At 64.0% G+C, this 15,758-nt stretch overlaps 1 protein-coding gene and 1 long non-coding RNA gene across 2 annotated transcripts; one reads left to right on the top strand and one right to left on the bottom strand.

The window, feature by feature from the left end:
* Window positions 1–358: 358 nt before the first annotated feature.
* On the bottom strand, window positions 359–6,120 carry EPS8L3 (EPS8 like 3). Its single transcript, XM_037410737.1, has 18 exons — window positions 6,038–6,120; window positions 5,855–5,928; window positions 5,715–5,779; window positions 5,450–5,605; window positions 4,286–4,435; window positions 4,132–4,208; window positions 3,484–3,620; window positions 3,309–3,382; window positions 3,099–3,210; window positions 2,946–3,010; window positions 2,240–2,314; window positions 1,982–2,130; window positions 1,651–1,863; window positions 1,463–1,553; window positions 1,205–1,327; window positions 1,029–1,108; window positions 788–920; window positions 359–704 (listed from the first exon to the last, which is right to left on the bottom strand). Exons 1-18 carry the CDS (start codon window positions 6,076–6,078, stop codon window positions 687–689), a joined length of 1,833 nt encoding a protein of 610 aa, XP_037266634.1. The 5' UTR covers window positions 6,079–6,120; the 3' UTR covers window positions 359–686.
* Window positions 6,121–12,838: 6,718 nt separating this feature from the next.
* On the top strand, window positions 12,839–15,131 carry LOC119158656. Its single transcript, XR_005107935.1, has 2 exons — window positions 12,839–12,929; window positions 13,892–15,131. It is a non-coding gene; the product is annotated as an uncharacterized LOC119158656 (long non-coding RNA).
* Window positions 15,132–15,758: the final 627 nt, after the last annotated feature.

A 15,758-nucleotide genomic window follows, 5' to 3' on the forward strand; every position in this document is an offset into this window, starting at 1 on the left:
CTTGGCTTGGCTGGGGTTTGGGGGGGCATGAGCGCAGCCCTGTGCTGTCCCCAGGGCCCCCCCCATGCTCCGTGGGAAGGGAGCCCTGCTCATTAGCACATTCCTGCCGCTAATGAGGCTGCTTTGACAAAGGGGCGGGGAGGGGGGGGGCTTGGTACCCTGCCACCCCCCCACGGTGCAGAGCAGGGTGAGCTGGGGACAGCCCTGTCCCTTGGGCCCCTCGCTGCCACCAACCTCTGCACACGCAGGGGGGTGCCCAGGATGGGGACCTGGGGGTGTCCCTTGCAGGGCCCCCAGGGGGGTGGCACACCGTGGCCCCCTCCCTGCCCCAGTGGGGTGGCCCCCTTGCAGACCCTGGTTCTGTCACTCTTTATTTTCCACAGCCATCGCTACACATTTTGAGGGGTGCACACCCGTTGCCCGCCCCCGCCCCCCCCCCACTTTCCCTGGGGGGCCCCAGCAGCGCATCTCCCCGGGGGGAGGCGTGCCCTCTGGTGCAGCAGGGGGGGCTCCCAGCAGCCTTGTGCCATCGGTGGTTTTGGGGGTGACATGTCCCCTAACCCCCAAGGCTCTCAGTCTTGGGGGGGCCAGGTGGGTTGGGGGTGTGGGGTCCCCCCCCCCGGGTCCTGCAGTGCCTGGGGTGCTCCATCCTGCGGGGTGCGTGGTGGGGACAGCAGCGCGGTGGCTCAATCCCTGGGGTCCATCTGCAGAGGAGGGGAAGGGTGATGGGTGGGGGGGAGCACTGGGGAGGGGGTGGGGGTGGGGCGTGGGGCTGGGGGTCCCTTACCCCCAGGGATGTCCTGGCGGAGGAGAGCTTGAAGAGGACTCGCCGCCACTCCTCGGGGCAGACGGCTTGCAGCTCCGCCGGGCTCATCTGCAGCAGCTGGGACCCCGTCAGCACCCCCAGGCACCGCACTGTGCTGTGGTGTACGATGGACAAAGGGGTGAGCGGGGCTTCCTCCCCCCGTCGTGTCCCCCCCCCCCCAAAATGGAGCCACATGGGTTGGGGGGCTCAAGGATCCACCTACATCCGTGAGAAGCCCTTGTCCTTCAGCCAGGCTGTGACCTCCGCCGGTGAGGAGTTGGGGTGCAGGTTGGGGGGGCTGTCCTGGGGAGGGGGACAAGGGGAGGGGGCAGCAGCGGGGTAGCCCCCTGTCACCTCTTCCTGGTAGTGTGGTGCAGGGAGGGCAGAGGGGACACCCACCTGGCTGGCACTGTCCCCCCCCCTGTGCCCCTGCCCCAGGGGCTCCACGATGTTGCTGGGGACGTAGCCCTTGTCCCCCCAGCCATTCTGCACCAGCCACCACTTGTTCCGCTGGTCCAGGACCTAAGGTGTGTGGTGATGGGAGGGGGGGCAGCACTCTGCTGTCACCCCCTTCCAGGACCCCCAGCAGGCAGGGTGGGGGTCCCAGAGGCATCCTCCCCAGGAGCACCCATAGTGGGGGACGCCCCCGGGTTCTACCTGCAGCGTGTCCCCCACCCTGACGCTCAGCTCCTGCGGGTTCCTGCCCTGAAACTCATACAGGGCTTGGACCAGCCCCTGGGCAGGGAGGGGGGCCCTGGAGGTGGGGGGGGGGTGGGATCAGCATCCAGCCAGAGGCCAAATCCTGCCCCAGCCCTCAGCATCTGCAGGGCAGAGGGAGCACTTACGCTTGGCCGGGACTGTCCCTCCGGCCGGCGAGCGGTGACTGCGCGGGGAGCAGAGAGGGGGTCGCGTGTTGAGAGTGACTTGGGGAAACTGAGGCAGGTGGCGGGAGGTCCTGCCCCCCCCCGAGCTGTACCTGCTCCATGGGAGGGGGCAGCCACCCATCCGAGAAGACCGGGATGTAGTGGGGCACCAGGTTGCCGTTGGGGTACTCTGCCCTGCAACGGGCAGGGGGAGAGCCAAGGTGGGTGCTGTGACCCTCCCCCACCCCGTCCAAGGCTAGACACACCCCACACCCCCTTTTGGTGCTGGGGGATGGGGGGGGTTGCCCCCCACCTGGGCTTGTTCCAGGCGATGCCCAGGGTCTTCCAGGTGCGGTGGTGGTCCTGGTGCAGGGTCTTCTCCAGCAGCTCCAGCGCCTCCGGCAGCAGCAGCGGCGCCTCCACGGCCGCGGGCAGGCTGGGGCTGGGGCAGTGCTGCAGCACCTGGGGCGGGCAGTCAGTGCCCCCCGCGGGGGGGGATGGGCTGACCCCTCCCCCCACCCCTCCCCCGCTCACCCCTTTGCGGGGGACACCCGAGTCGGGGGGCACTCACGAAGGAGAGGGCCGTGAAGATGAGGTGCAGCAGCTGGGAGGGGTCCGGGTCCCGCACGTGCTGGTGGGTCCGGCCCTGCGTGGAGGGGGGAGAGGGTGTCCCCAGGCAGCCCCCCCCATCCCCAGGCAGCCCCCCCCCGTCCCCATGCAGCCCCTCTGTCCCCAAGTACCCCCCCCATCCCCATGCAATCTCCTTTTTCCCAAACAACCCCCCCCATCCACTTGCAGCATCCCCCCACCCCCAGGCGCCCCCTCTCCGTCCCCACGCCGACCCCCTGTCTCCACGTCGCCCCCCATCCCCAAGGCCCCTTGTCCCCAAGTACCCCCCTGTCCCCACGCAGACCCCTTTTTCCCAGGTAGTCCCCCCCATCCCCACGCAGATCCCCCATCTCCATGCAGATTCCCCTGTTCCCAGGTGCCCCCCATCGCCACGCAGCCCCCCCCATCCCCAAGGCCTCTCACCTGCATGCAGCCCCTCTGTCCCCAAGTACCCCCCTGTCCCCATGAAGTCCCCTTTTTCCTACGCAGCCCCCCATCCCCATGTACCCCCCTATCCCTGTGCAATCCCCCTTTTCCCACACAGCCCCCCCATCCCCACACTCCTCTCCCAGCAGTGCAGCACCCAGGGACCCCCCCGGGGGTGCCCACTAGCCGGGGGGGTGCGGGGGGGGTGGGGGTGGTGTCACATCCAGCCCACCAGGACCTACCAGTAGGTTGAGGCCATATTTCACCTTCTGGAAAAACTCTGTGTAGTCACCCTTGGAGGGCAGAGCTGGGGGCAGAGGAGGGGCTGGCACCAGGCTGGGACCCCTGGATGGGACCCCCACCCCCCCTGGCACACAGCCCCCCCCCCTCACCACCTTTCTTCTTCATCTTCTTCTTCTTGCCGTTGGCGGTGCCGTCCATGCCCAGGGCTGTCTTCAGCTGGACCATGAAGAGGTCCAAGTCGCTCAGCACGTGGTTAAGGACCTCCTGCAGGAGCAGGATGGGACCCGGTAGGTGCTGGCTTGGTTGGGGGGGGGGCTCAGCTGTCCCCACCGGAGCTGGGGTGGCTGTGAGGTGGCACTTACAACATCGCGGTCCACGCTGGACATGACCTGGCCGGGGGGGTCAGTCCGTGGCATCCGCTGGGTGTCCACCGAGCCTGGGGATGGCAGAGGGTCCCAGCTCCGCTGCCTGCCCCCCGCCCCCCACCCCGCTCCTGGGGAAACTGAGGCACACTGCACCCCCCACCCACAGACTCACTGTAGTCCGAGGAGGGCAGCCCACGCTGGGGGGGCGCGTGGAAGTCGGGCTCGGGGGTCTCTGCCCACCGATTTGGGGCCACGTAGGGACCCTGCGCGTATGGGGGGGGCAGGCTCGGCGGCGAGTCCAGGCTGCTCCTGGGAGAGGAGGGATGGGGAGGGGGGGGCTGAGCCGGGGGGTGGGGTACGGAGTGATGGGGGGGTGTCTGTGGGGTGGTGGGGTGGGAGGGGGATCTGAGCCCAAGGGTGGGGTATGGGGGTCTGTGCCTGAGGGTTTGGGGGAGGAGGTGGGGGGCTGAGCCTGGGGGGGGCGCGGCTGTGCCCATGGGGATGAGGGGAGACTGAGCCCAGGGGTGGGGTGCAGGTGTGGGAGGGGTCTGTGCCCATGGGGACGGAGTGGGAGGGGGGCTGAGCCAAGAGCTGGGGTACTAGGGCAAAAGGGGGGGGGGTGTCCACTCCCTGGGAAAGTGTGGGGGGATCTCTGCCAAGGGGGGGAGCAGGCAGAAGGGGGTCTGTGCCCCCAGGGAGGGACTCTTTGGGGGATGTGGGGGCAGCATGGGCTTATCCCCCACCCCCAGGGAGACCCCCACAGACACCCCCACCCCCCCCAATTTGGGGGGAGGGGGCAAACAACCACGCGCCCCCATACCTGTGCCCATATTGACTCCTCTGCTCCTCCTTCCACCGCTTCACCAGCTTCTCCAGGCTGCTCTTCAGCGTCTCTGCCTGGCACAGACCCACCACCATCAACCCCCCCACCCCGGGGTGCTGCCCCCCGCCCCTTACCCACCCTCAGGGCTCACCCCCAGATGCTGGCACTGGAAGAGGAGGACGCTGGTCCCCGGGGGGTTCCGCTCCCGCACGCTGATGGCCAAGACCGAGTCGTAGCCGCAGCCGCCCAGCATGGCCGAGCAGCCCTGCACGCTGCCCAGCGGGTAAGTGTCCACCTCCTCCTGGCCGGGGGGAAACGGGGGGCTCAGCCCCCCCAGAGTGGCTAGGGGGAGGGAAGGGCTAAGGGGATGCAAGGGTTAAAGGGGGGGCTAGGGCGTGGGAGGCCTGTAGGGTTGTGGGGTGTTAAGGGTTAACGGGGATGGAGGTGTTATGGGGGGGTACAGCCAGGGGAATGCCAGGTTTTTGGGGGTGCTGTCTTAGGGGGGTGCATGGGGTGGTATTGGGGGGGCAGCAGGGTTATGGGGGTGCCAGAGCTGGGGGACAACAGGGTTGTGGAGGTGCCAGGGGGTGCCAGAGCTGGGGGACAACAGGGTTGTGGGGGTGCCGGGGTTGTGGGGGTGCCAGAGCTGGGGGGCAGCAGGGTTGTGGGGGTGCCAGAGCTGGGGGACAGAAGAGTTATGGGGGTGTCAGGGGGTGCCAGAGCTGGGGGGGCAGCAGGGTTGTGGGGGTGCCAGGGTTATGGGGGTGCCAGAGCTGGGGGGGCAGCAGGGTTGTGGGGGTGCCAGGGGGTGCCAGAGCTGGGGGCAACAGGGTTATGGGGGTGCCAGGGTTGTGGTTGGGGCCGGGGCCAAGGGGGTGCCAGACCTGTGGCAGTGCGAAGTGCGGGGGGTGCCAGGGTTATGGGGGTGCCATAGCTGGGGCAACACCAGGTTTGGGGGGTTTGGGTCCAGGGCAGGTGTCAAGGTGGGTGCTGTGGCCAGGGGGTGCCAGGGCTACGGGTGCAGGGGGCGTGCCAGCACTGGGGGGGTGTCGGAAGGCTGATGTGCATGTGGGGGTGAAGGGGGGTACCGGGATTAATGGGGTGCTATGGCTGGAGCGGGTGTCAGGGCCAGGGGGGTGCGAGGCCCATTGCGGGGGGGGCACCAGGGTTATGGGGTGCCAGAGCTGCTGGGGGTGCCACAGCTGGGGGAACACCCGATTTATGGGGGCGCTGGGTGCAGAGTGGGTGCCATGGCCAAGCTGGGTGCCCTGACCAGGGGGTACCAGACTTTGGGGGTGCCCTGGCCAGGGGGTACCTTGCTCTCTACATCCCTCAGCACCAGTTCCTGGTCCTTGACTTGCAGGATGAGGTCCTGCCCCCAGACCCGTCCCTGAGCCTCCAGCACCTTCAGGTGCTCCAGGCAGTCATCGGCGCTGCGGATGTCCCTCTCCAGGCGCACTGTGAGCAGGTGCTGAGGGGGACATGGGTGGCACCGGGTGCCCTGTTGTCACCCCCTGCTCTGCGAACTGGGGGCACCCAGGCAAGGCTGGGGGGCTCGGGGCAGTTTGGGGGTGTCCTACCTCAACGTGGTGCTGGAAATCGCTTTGGGGCTTGAGCAGGGTCTGGCTGTAGTCCTTGCGCTGGTCTGGGGGGCACGAAGGGTCAGGGGAGGGGACAAGTGGGGGACGGGGGGGGGGGTTGGGGGGAAGCCCTCACTCACTGTAGATGCTTTTCCCACTGGGGCGGGCGAAGCTGTTGGACCGTGGAAGGGGGGAGCTGCTGTCGTATTCGCTGCTGGATGGACGGAGGGACGGACCTTTGTGCCCTGCAGCGTGGTCCCCTCTCCCCACCCAGCCCTTGGGGGTCCCCAAGGTGGGGACACCCCCACCCTGCTGGTACTCACCGGGATGGGAACTTGTCCCAGCACCTGAAGGGGTCTCCCATCTTGCCGGGGGCAGTGAGGGTGCCTCGCTTCTGCTCTGGGGTCCTGGGCTGGGCATGGTACCCTGTGTCACCCCCAGTGTGTCCCCAACCACCTGGGGCCCCTGCCACGCCATCCACCACCCCCAGGACGGTGGCATCGCCCCGGTCCCCCACAACCCCCACCCCTGCCCACCCATCCACCCCATCCCAGCCTTGTGGGGCTCACCCAGCAGCTGGACCCCCCCCACACCGTGTCACCAGCTGGGGTCCCTGTCCCGGGGTGCCCCTGCTCACCCCAATCCCGGTGCTGTTGGCCGAGCCGCCCAGGGCTGGGAAGCTCGCAGCGGAGGGTGGCACGGGTGGGGGCAGGGGCTTGACGTCGGCACCGCACCCGCCTGCTCTTTGCCCCATGGCATCTGCTTTGAGGCGAGGGGGGGGATGGGGGGGACAACCAGCTGGCACAGCCACCATCACCCCGGGGTGCCCACCCTGTGGCTGGGCTTGCTCGCCTCGGGGGCACCCAGGTGGGACTGCAGCCCGGAGCGGGCAGGGTGCCCCCCCCCGAGCCCCTCCTGGGGCTGAGCATTGGCGACATCCCTCATAGCAGCACCCAACCCTCTGTCCCACAGACCTCTGTGCCCGTGCCCGGCGGGTAACCCTGGGCTCGCCCCGAAAGTTGGTTGCCGCTGGGAAAACGCTTCCAGGGTGGTTTGTGCCAAGGAAAGGGACGGATCCAGTGTGCGGGTCCATGGTGGCAGCAGGGTCACTGTCCCCTGTGCCGTGGAGTCACCCCTGGCCCTGGGTGCTCAGCACCGTTCCATCCCGCAGGGTCCCTTTGCAGGATCCATCCCTTGGCACCCCATGGGCATCGGGGAGACCTTTAGTCCCACTCTGTCCCCCTGAGCTGGGGACACCCGGGTGGCCACAGTGTGGTTGGCACTGACTGGGGTTGTGTCCGTGAGACCAGGGGGACCCCCCTGTCCCTCCTCCCCCAGCACGGCGAGGAGGGTTTGGGTTCCTTTTGAGCCTTTTGACTTCTCTGGGCTGGTCCTGGTGAGCTTGGGGTGTGTGTGGGGGTGATGGGTCAGCTGGGCTGTGGTGGCTGTGTCCCCAAGGGCATTGCTGGCTCTGCGGGGTCCCATTCGTGCCCCCACAGCCCGTCACATCCTGGATGACCCTCTCTCTCCGTTTTCTTTCCAGGTTTTTGGGCCAAACTGGCCCCACCTCAGAAAGACCCCAGCATCAATCCGCACTCCAGAGTGTCACCCAGAGCAGGTGGTGACACCCTTTGGGGGTGTTTGGGGACCATCAGTGCACAGGTAAGAGCAGAACAGAGGGGTAAAGGTGAAGGGGGGGCTGAGAAAGACCCCAGGGAGCGGGGAGGGGGTGTAGGGGTTGGGTTTATGCCTCAGTTTCCCCATTTCAGGGAGGGACAGGGTGCAGTCCCCAGCGGCGGCCACCAGAGGGCAGTACGTCCCCACGTCGCCCCGTCCTCCGCTGGGGGCCCCCACCAGATGTGCAGCGCCCCCCCCCATACACAGAGCCCCAGATGTGCCTGGTACCACCCACCCCAGCAGGGTCGCTGGTGCTGTGGACAGTTGGGGGACACTTCTCGAGGTGGGGGCACAAGTGGCGGCCTGCTTTGTGGGGGGTGTGGGGTTAGAGTCCCCCAATAGCTCAGCGCTGCCCCTCCCCCAGCCCCAGTGGACATACTGCTGTGGAAGGGAACTGGGGGGGGGGGGGCATCTCCTGCCATGGTCCCCTTGTCCCTTTCTCCCTAGGGACTGTGCACCCTGCCTGTGTGTGTGGGGGGGGGGGGCTTCAGAGTGGTTTGGGGAGGAAAGTGGGGGGATCTCTTGGTCTGTGGGCCAAAATGCCCCCCCAAGATCCCTTCCCCGGGGGTCCTGTCCTGCTCGGGCCTGGTATTTGGGATCCATTTGGGACGGTGAATGCTGCCTGGCTGGAGGGTGCTTGTCTCCGTGCTGCTCCCCAGTTCACCCAGTACCACTCACCAGCCAGCGGCTGGGCCACACTGGGGTGCAGTGCCCCCACAGCACCCCTCCCCAGCACCCTGTGGGGAGCCAGTCTGCCCAGCACCCCTTACTGGGGAGTCATGGGCGCAGGGAACTGGGGTGCCACAGCATCCACATCTCCAGCTCTACTGGCTCCCCACATCGCCCAGTGCTCCCAGTTGCCTGCATCCTTCCCGGTGACCGTCCCCAGAACCGGGATGGCCTCGAAGGTGTGATGAGCTGCAAGGAGAAAGCAAAGTCCCTGTGACAAGGACAACAAACCCCATCAGGCACTCGTTAACTGGGGACGCTGGTGGCACTGGCTCATCCCCGGGTTGCGCACCCTGGGGGTGGCACTGGCCACCCCAAGTTCTCCCTGCACCCCAGCCACATCCCAAGGGCTGAGTCAAGGCACCCCAACACCCCCCACCGCAGCCCTGCCGCAAGCTTGGTCGTGCCTCAGTTTCCCAACCACATCCCGCTGCCTGTCCGGGCTTGGCTGCGGTGCGGGGGCGACGCCTGGCCGGAGGATCCGGCTCCTTCCCTGGCTCTCCATGGCACTCCCGGCTGTGGGGTGGGCTTGATCCCACCCTGGCAGCACCCACAGCACAGGAGGACCATGGCCCATCCATGCCCACCCCTCTGCAGGGACAGTCTGCTTGCCCTACCCCTTCCCAACTCCAGTCACCCCACTGGGTAAACTGGGAATGGTGCCACTTGCAGAAATGTTATAAAAACTCCGTTTTTATTTTTTTTTCCCCCTTGATTTCTGGCCAGAGGCGACACCTCCCTGCGCAGCCCCAGCCTTGCTGTGCCCCCCCTCATCCTTCCCCAAGCTCAGGAAGTCCCCAGGGGCCACCAACCCCCTTGGGAAGAGCTGGGAAGGGGCTTGGAGGCTTCTCCCCCCCCCCCTCCAGCCCGGAGCGATGCCGAAACCTTTTGACATTTCAGGTTTAGAAATCCCCAGCACCAAACGGTGCAGGCAGCGAGCTGACTCCAAACCGCAGCTGTCCTGGGGAGGAAAATGGCCCCGTCCTGCACCCCCTCTTCTGCCCTGTAAAGGTGCTGGGTCGGGAGACACCCACACCCACCAAGGGGACAGCCCTGGGGGACACAGCTTGATGCCATCAGCCACACACCCTGTCCCCACCTGGGGCGCAGGATCGGGCCCTACCCCAGGGGCATCGTGGCTCTGGTGCAGATTTGGGGGGTACCCAGGCAGAGGGGGACCACGGGGCCACCGGTTCCTGGAATTCCCGGTGACACATTGCTCCCAGCCAGGTGCCACCGGGGCCGGAAAGCAGCTGTGGCTCCGGCTGCTGGGTGCCAGCCAGCGGCACAAACCGCTGGCCAGCCTGGATCCGTCCCCACGTCACCCGGGCAGACCGCGGTGTACCCAGACCTGCCACCTAATTGCTGGGGACCAGTGGCTCCCCATCATTTTGGGGACGCCCGGGGAGGGTTTAACCCCTCGGAGGCTGGGAAACTGTGTTGGATCGTTCTCCCTGGGAACGGCACAGCGTGGCACGGCCCCCAGGGTCGGGATGTCCCTCTCGGAGATGCCCAAATCCACAAATCCTGCCCGGCACAGGGTCTCCTTGGTGGTGATGGTGACAAGCTGATGTCCCAACTGTCACAGCGGCCAGGCTCGGATGCTTTTTTAGGGTGACACAGGGAAGAGAAGGAGGGATGTTTGGTGATGCCCCGCTGTCACCCTGCCTCCCCGCATCCTGCTCAGTCTGGCCCTGGTCCGTGGCCACCCTGGCATGCTGTGCCCCATCCCTGCCCGGGGTTTTAGACCCCCCCAGACGAGTGGGGCTGGAGCAGGAGGAGTCCCAGGTGGGTGCTCAGCCCTGGAGGTGCCTGCGGGATGCTCCTGGACCTGGGTCGCATCCTGCCAAGGGGCTTAGGTAACCACCTGGCACGGCCACCGCAGGAGAACATTCCAGTGCTGGAGAGCCACCGCTGGGTCCCCGTCACCCTGCTGGGTCCCTTTACTGTGGGGGCTCGCTGGGGGCTGCGTGTCCCCCTCTGCCACCCCCGGAGGTCCCAGCTCAGTGCCACTGACCCCCTCGCTTCCCGGGAATATCCCTGGAGCCGGGTGCCACGAACTCCGCAGCCATCCTTGCCCTCATTGATCTGGCTTGTGCTGCTGAACCCCATCCCTTCAGTGGAACGGGAAGAAATCTCTGGGGCTTTTCTAGCCGCTTGGCTTTCCAAAATTTCTCCAGGGACATCCCTGAAGGCTTTTCAGGAGCAGCATCCCAGAAGCAAGCCACCTTCTCTGCTTTTGAAACCTCTGCTGATTTTTTTTTTCCCTCTCTCGTTTCTGGGAGGTGCTGGAGAAGGTGCTGTGAGCAGGTGCCCGTGCCCCATGGCTCCTGGCTGAGCGGCAGGAACCCACCTGGAGACCGGGCACCTTCCCACCAGGAGTTTGCTTTGGAGAGGGTGAAATGGGAATGAGCTGCAGGTGCTGCATCACTCAGCTCCCCCAAAACCCCGAGCCGTCATCCCAGCCCACAGATGGGACAGGAGCCTTGTAAAGCCACATATGGGCACATAAAAAGCTTTTTTATCTCCTGGGAAGCAGCCGGCCCCATGGATTTGGCCACAAACCTGCAAAAAAACATCTGGGTTTTGGGGTGAAGAGGGAAAACCGGTGTCCTGTGGTCGCCCCTGCGTGTGCGGGACCCATCCTGCTTCGCTCCCTGCGGTCTCTCATCCCGGCAGCACAGCCCGGGGAATTCCAGAGGTGGTGGGGGCTGAAAGGGCACTGGCAACACATGGGTTTAATTAGAGGTGATGAGGGCATGCAAATGAGCAGGTTACAGCCTGTTGGGGGGTGGCCAGGCCGCTGCAAATCCCTGGAGGCTTTGGAGGTGCTTCTCGGTGGTTCCCATGTTCTGGGTGCTGGGACCGGCTGGGTGTCGGGGTAAGCACCGGCTGGGAGATGTGGCTGGGGATGGGAGAGGGTGATGAGGTGGGGTGGGGAGGTCGGACCCCCAAAATCATCCCTGCCCATGGACGTGTCCCTCTCCGGGATGAGGAAGGGGTCCCTGATGCGCAGAGCGCGGGGAAGCCTGAGCAGCCTGGGGACCCCGGTGAGCCCAAGGAGAGCTTGGAAAGGGGTTTATTCTGCTCCGGTTGTGGTTGTTGGGATGAATTTCCACGTGGGAAGAGCTGCTGTGTCCATTGCCCCTGTGCTGCCCCTCCCTCCTGCTTCCCACCCCCTCCCTCCTCATCATCACTGCCCAAACTGGGGGTGAACCTAACCCGAAAGCTTCCCCACGTGCCCTGCTGGAGCAGCACCATCTCCAGCAGCAGGATCTGACCCTTGGAACTTCCCTCCACACCTAAAAATCCACAAATTCGGGGGTGAGCAGACCTCAGCCACCAAATCCCTCACGCTGGGAGGCTGAGGCACCCAGCTGGGTCTTGGCACAGCAGAAAAGAAGCTCGGCAAAGCCCAGGAGCCCCAAATACCCCCTCGAAGAAAATGAGCAGAATTTCTTGCCTGGATGGAGCAGCCAGAGCCGGGCAGGGACCCAAACCCATCACCATTGATCGATGCAGCCTGGGTGTGAGATTTACCTTTAGGTATCAAGCCTGGAGCCACGACGGGAAGGACGATGGGGTCAAGTGGTGCAATCGACTGTGTTTCCAAGGAATCCACATTTTCATCGGCATCTTTCCAGAGGGAGCGATGAAGGTGATGAATGAGGCGACACATGGGTGACAGCAGCACATGATGCTGAGCTGGTCGGGCTGTGGAGAGCGCAACCAAAAAAGGCTGCGAGTGGGTGATGCTGTGGTGGGATGCGATGAGCGGTTCCCTTCCTGAGGTGATGTGCTGCTGAGTCAACGCTCAAAGAGACCTCGTGGGTGGCGGGGATTGATTTGGAAGCCACCCGTGAGGTGGTGGACAGGCAAGGAGCGTGCCGCTGAGCACGGGTTCGTGGTGTCCTGCTTGATGGAGAAACTCCGGAGGAAATTGTGAAAGGGCGACCAGATGCTGTCTGTGTTGGCCGGTGGGAGATGCGTGGTGAACTGGATGGGGAGAGCCCATGGCAGGAGGTTCCCAGGGCATCGGATGCCGGGGATTCCTCCTCACGTGCCGTTGGATGCCTTCTCAATGTTTTGGGTCCTTCCTGCTCTCGGGGGTGGGAGCTGGGAAAAAGGTGGTTGCAAAGGGGTGCAGAGCTGGAAAGGAGGCGTTGGAGCAGGTCTAGGAGCTCTATGAGATGACTTAAGCAAAATCCCAACGCTTGCTCCTGCCAGCAGGTAGCACTCCCACACTTGCCCATGGTCCCTGATCCCATGGGAGACATGGGACAGGAGTCCTGGTGCCCCAGGTGCCCCCAGTGCCGCTTCCAGACTGACACCGTTGGGGCTGGGACATAAACAGCGAGTTTTTCCCTTGAAAAGCAACTGTTGCCTGCCAGAAAATGTCATCCCATTGATAAATACTCGGAATGCAAAACGTTTGACCTTCCCTATTGTTTGGCTCCTGTGGGAAGCTGGCCGGGAAGGAGAAACCGTTGGCTCACCCATCCTCTTCAGCCCAGTGCAGCTTCTGCTGGACACCGGGAGGGACGCGTGCCTGGATGCCTTGAGCTTCCAAGACCGTTTGCTGGCCAGCAAGGGGCTGATCGCCTCCTAAATTTGCTCGGCATAAGCTTTTGGAGAAGAGTATCCAAACCTCTGAAGGCTTGGACACCCACCCTTGGTTTTGGTGTGCCTCTGGTCCCTTCCCACCTGCAAGCCCCTGGCAGCACCTTCAGCGTGCATCCAGCAAAAAGTGCCTTTTCCTCCTGGTTTGGAAGGTGTCCGGTGGCTGTGCCACCACTGACCGTGACGAAGGTGAGGGAATAGCAAATCCAGGGGATTCATCGATGGTTTTGAAAATAACCCATCCCTATGAGTCCCTGGGTCCCTCGACAGCAGGGGCTGGAGAAACCAGTAGGGCTGGGAGAGGAGCTGCAAGGCAAAGGGGCTCTGCGTGCCCTGGGGGTGATTTTTGCCATCTGAGCATCTCCCAGCCCTTAGTTGAGCCTCCAAAGTGGCTTTTAAGGGACAAGCAAGAGATGAAGGCCAGGGTCCGTGAAGCTGGGAGATGGTTGATGCCTCCTGAGATGCCTCCAGCAGCTTTCTGGGGTCACAGAGTGAACTGGGTCGTTGCTCACATGGGATGTAGATGGTCCGGGAGGGATGTGGTGGGGCTGAGCTGGGACCTGCAGGTTCAGACCTCCCTGGTCTTCACTGGTCTGGTTGGAGAAACCTTGGCCAAGGCTGGTCAATGGGATAGGAAGGAGCTGGGTGTCTCTGAGCCATCTCAGGGTCTGGCTGATGGAGGTGACAACAGAGGAACTCTCTGGCGAGGGCTCCAGGAGGGGTGCAGGATGCTCATTGGGTCTTTTGGAGGAGGCAGTGGCGAAAGGCTCAGCCCGGGGCGGCAGCTGGAACGGGTCAGGCTCGGAGCCACCCCAGCCCATCAAAAGGGACCTTCTGGCGCCAGCTGCTGAAATCAGGCAATGGCTTAAAAACATCAGCTTGCATTTAAATAAAATAAATAAAATAACAAAGCAGCATGCTTCGAGCTTTCAGGGTGGTGCAAACCAGACATCAAGAGCGCAGACTGCAAAGACCCGGGGCCGTGGGCAGGCTGGGGCAGAGGGAAGCCCTGCTCTGCGGCAGCTTGGGATCCATAAGGGATGCTCCGTACGGCACCGTCCTCGCCATTGCCCTTGCAGCTAGTGGTTTGGTTTTTATTACTTATTTCGTTATTTCTAACTTTCTCCCTTTTGTTTTTCATTTTCGAGCAGCGTCTCGCTGCTCCGGGAAGGACTGAGATACACCCGGCTCCGGCATGCAGGAGGCGGCTGCTTCTCAGAACAGCAAAGATGAGGATTGCAGCTGCTGGGGGGCCTCCTGGGATGCGCAGCACGGGGCTCCGCACCCACCGGCACCCACGGGTGACCCCGCACCAAGAAAAAAGGGCCTTGGGAAGATGCATTTGAGACGAGCCTGGCTCGCCAGAGGGGTTAAAGCTCTGCTCCCGGGAAGAGCCGGCTCTTTTCCAGCCTGAGTACGCCCCACGCTCCTGCCAAAACCTAGCGAAGGCCGTTGCGGGGTTTTTTCGGCTGTAAACAGCGTTGCTGGATGGTGCTGCGCACCCCACGGGGCCAGCACCACTCACACCGGATGGCGTTTTGATAACGTTGGTTAATTAAGAGCTGGCAAGAGGCACTACCCAGATGCTGGCATGAGAACCAGCCATGCAGGAGGCATCGTGTGTGTGGGGGGGTCCTCAGCCACCCCGGCCCCGCTGCTGCTTTGGGGTCACATTTGGCACAAGCCCTGCGAGGGCCGGTGGGGTTTGTGGCCATGGCGAGGACGAGGAGCACCGCGGCAGCGCCGGGCGGTGTGTCTGGCCAAACCATGCTGGCTATTTCCAAATGCCTGTGTGGACCACCCGCCCGGCCCCAAATTTCCAGGGCACGGCAAAGCAGCTGGTTGCATCATGCCGGGGTGGGGGCGGGGAGGGGGATGCTGGCATGGGCCCAAGTCCCCCCGGCCAGCAGCGCAGGCGAAGTGGAGGTGGCCGGAGGGGTTAAATCCCCTCCCTGCTCCCGGGAAGGGCTGGCTCCCTTCCAGCCTGAGTAAGCCCATCACCCTGCCAAAATCCTGCTCGGTGCTGAAGGCCGGTGTGGGGTTTATCTGTCTGAGGAGCAATTCCCGATGCCCAACGCACCAGCTGCAGAGGCACGGAGTGGGGAACTCATCCCAACATAATCTGGCCTTGAGCCGGTTATGCTAGCACCCCAAAATCCTGCAGGATGTGGACCGGGACACCGCCCAGCGCTTGGGGTGCCTGGGCTGGCTCCAGCCTCCCCAGCTCCATCCAGCAGCGCCGGCACAAGCTGAACCGTGATTATTTACAAGAGGGGTGGGAGTTTCGCCTTTGCTTCCCTTTATTTTTAAATTTATTTTTCTTTATTTTGGATTTCTGACTCATCTCGGTCTGTTGCCGGGAGGAAACCGGAATAAAAAGTGCCCCAAATATCATTTGTATCAGCTAAATAAAATCCTCCCCCAAATACTCCGGGAGGAAAGTCAGGCAGCAGCTCCCCGGAGCCGCCCGGGACCCAGAGCCACTTCTCCTTCCCCCAGTCTCATTCCTATGGAGGAGGAAAACTCAATTTTTCCTCTTTTTTTCCAAACCACAGCTGGTTTCTGGCTCGGCAAGCGCAGAGCCAGACCCAGAGCTGCTCACACGCTGGGGGGGCGGAGAGGCGGTGGGTGCTCCCCAGCCCCTGCACCCCGCGGGGTGCCCGCAGGGGTACCCAGCCCCAGCACCCATGGGATGCTCCACTGGGATGCAGCACCCACAGGGCTGCTGAAACAGGGCATGGGTGGGAGCGGGGACGATGCTCTGGAAGGGGTGGGTGTCACATAATGAGGGTGCCCAATTAATACTGGTGCCCAAGAGATGAGGTTGCCCTGTTAGTAATGGCGACCAGTTAATAAGGGTGCCCCAGAGGTGCTGCTGCCCCTGAAATGAGGGTGCCCTTGAGGTGAGGGTGCCCCAGAGGCGATGGTGCCCTGTTAATGTGAGTGCCCCACTAACAAGGGTGCCCAAGAGATGAGGGTGCCCCATTAATAAGGGTGCCTTGGAGACAAGGGCACCCC

The sequence above is a fragment of the Falco rusticolus genome, chromosome 17 (genome assembly GCF_015220075.1).
Source record: "Falco rusticolus isolate bFalRus1 chromosome 17, bFalRus1.pri, whole genome shotgun sequence".
NCBI classification, from domain to species: Eukaryota; Metazoa; Chordata; class Aves; order Falconiformes; family Falconidae; genus Falco; species Falco rusticolus.

Excerpts from the sequence above, each read along its gene's own strand:
- EPS8L3 (XM_037410737.1), bottom strand. The coding sequence starts at position 6,078 with ATGGGAGACCCCTTCAGGTGCTGGGACAAGTTCCCATCCCG. Across the intron at positions 2,315-2,945 it reads AATATGGCCTCAACCTACTG|GGCCGGACCCACCAGCACGT; the intron begins GTAGGTCCTGGT and ends CCCTCCACGCAG. Across the intron at positions 1,109-1,204 it reads GGGGGGACAGTGCCAGCCAG|GACAGCCCCCCCAACCTGCA; the intron begins GTGGGTGTCCCC and ends CCCCCTCCCCAG.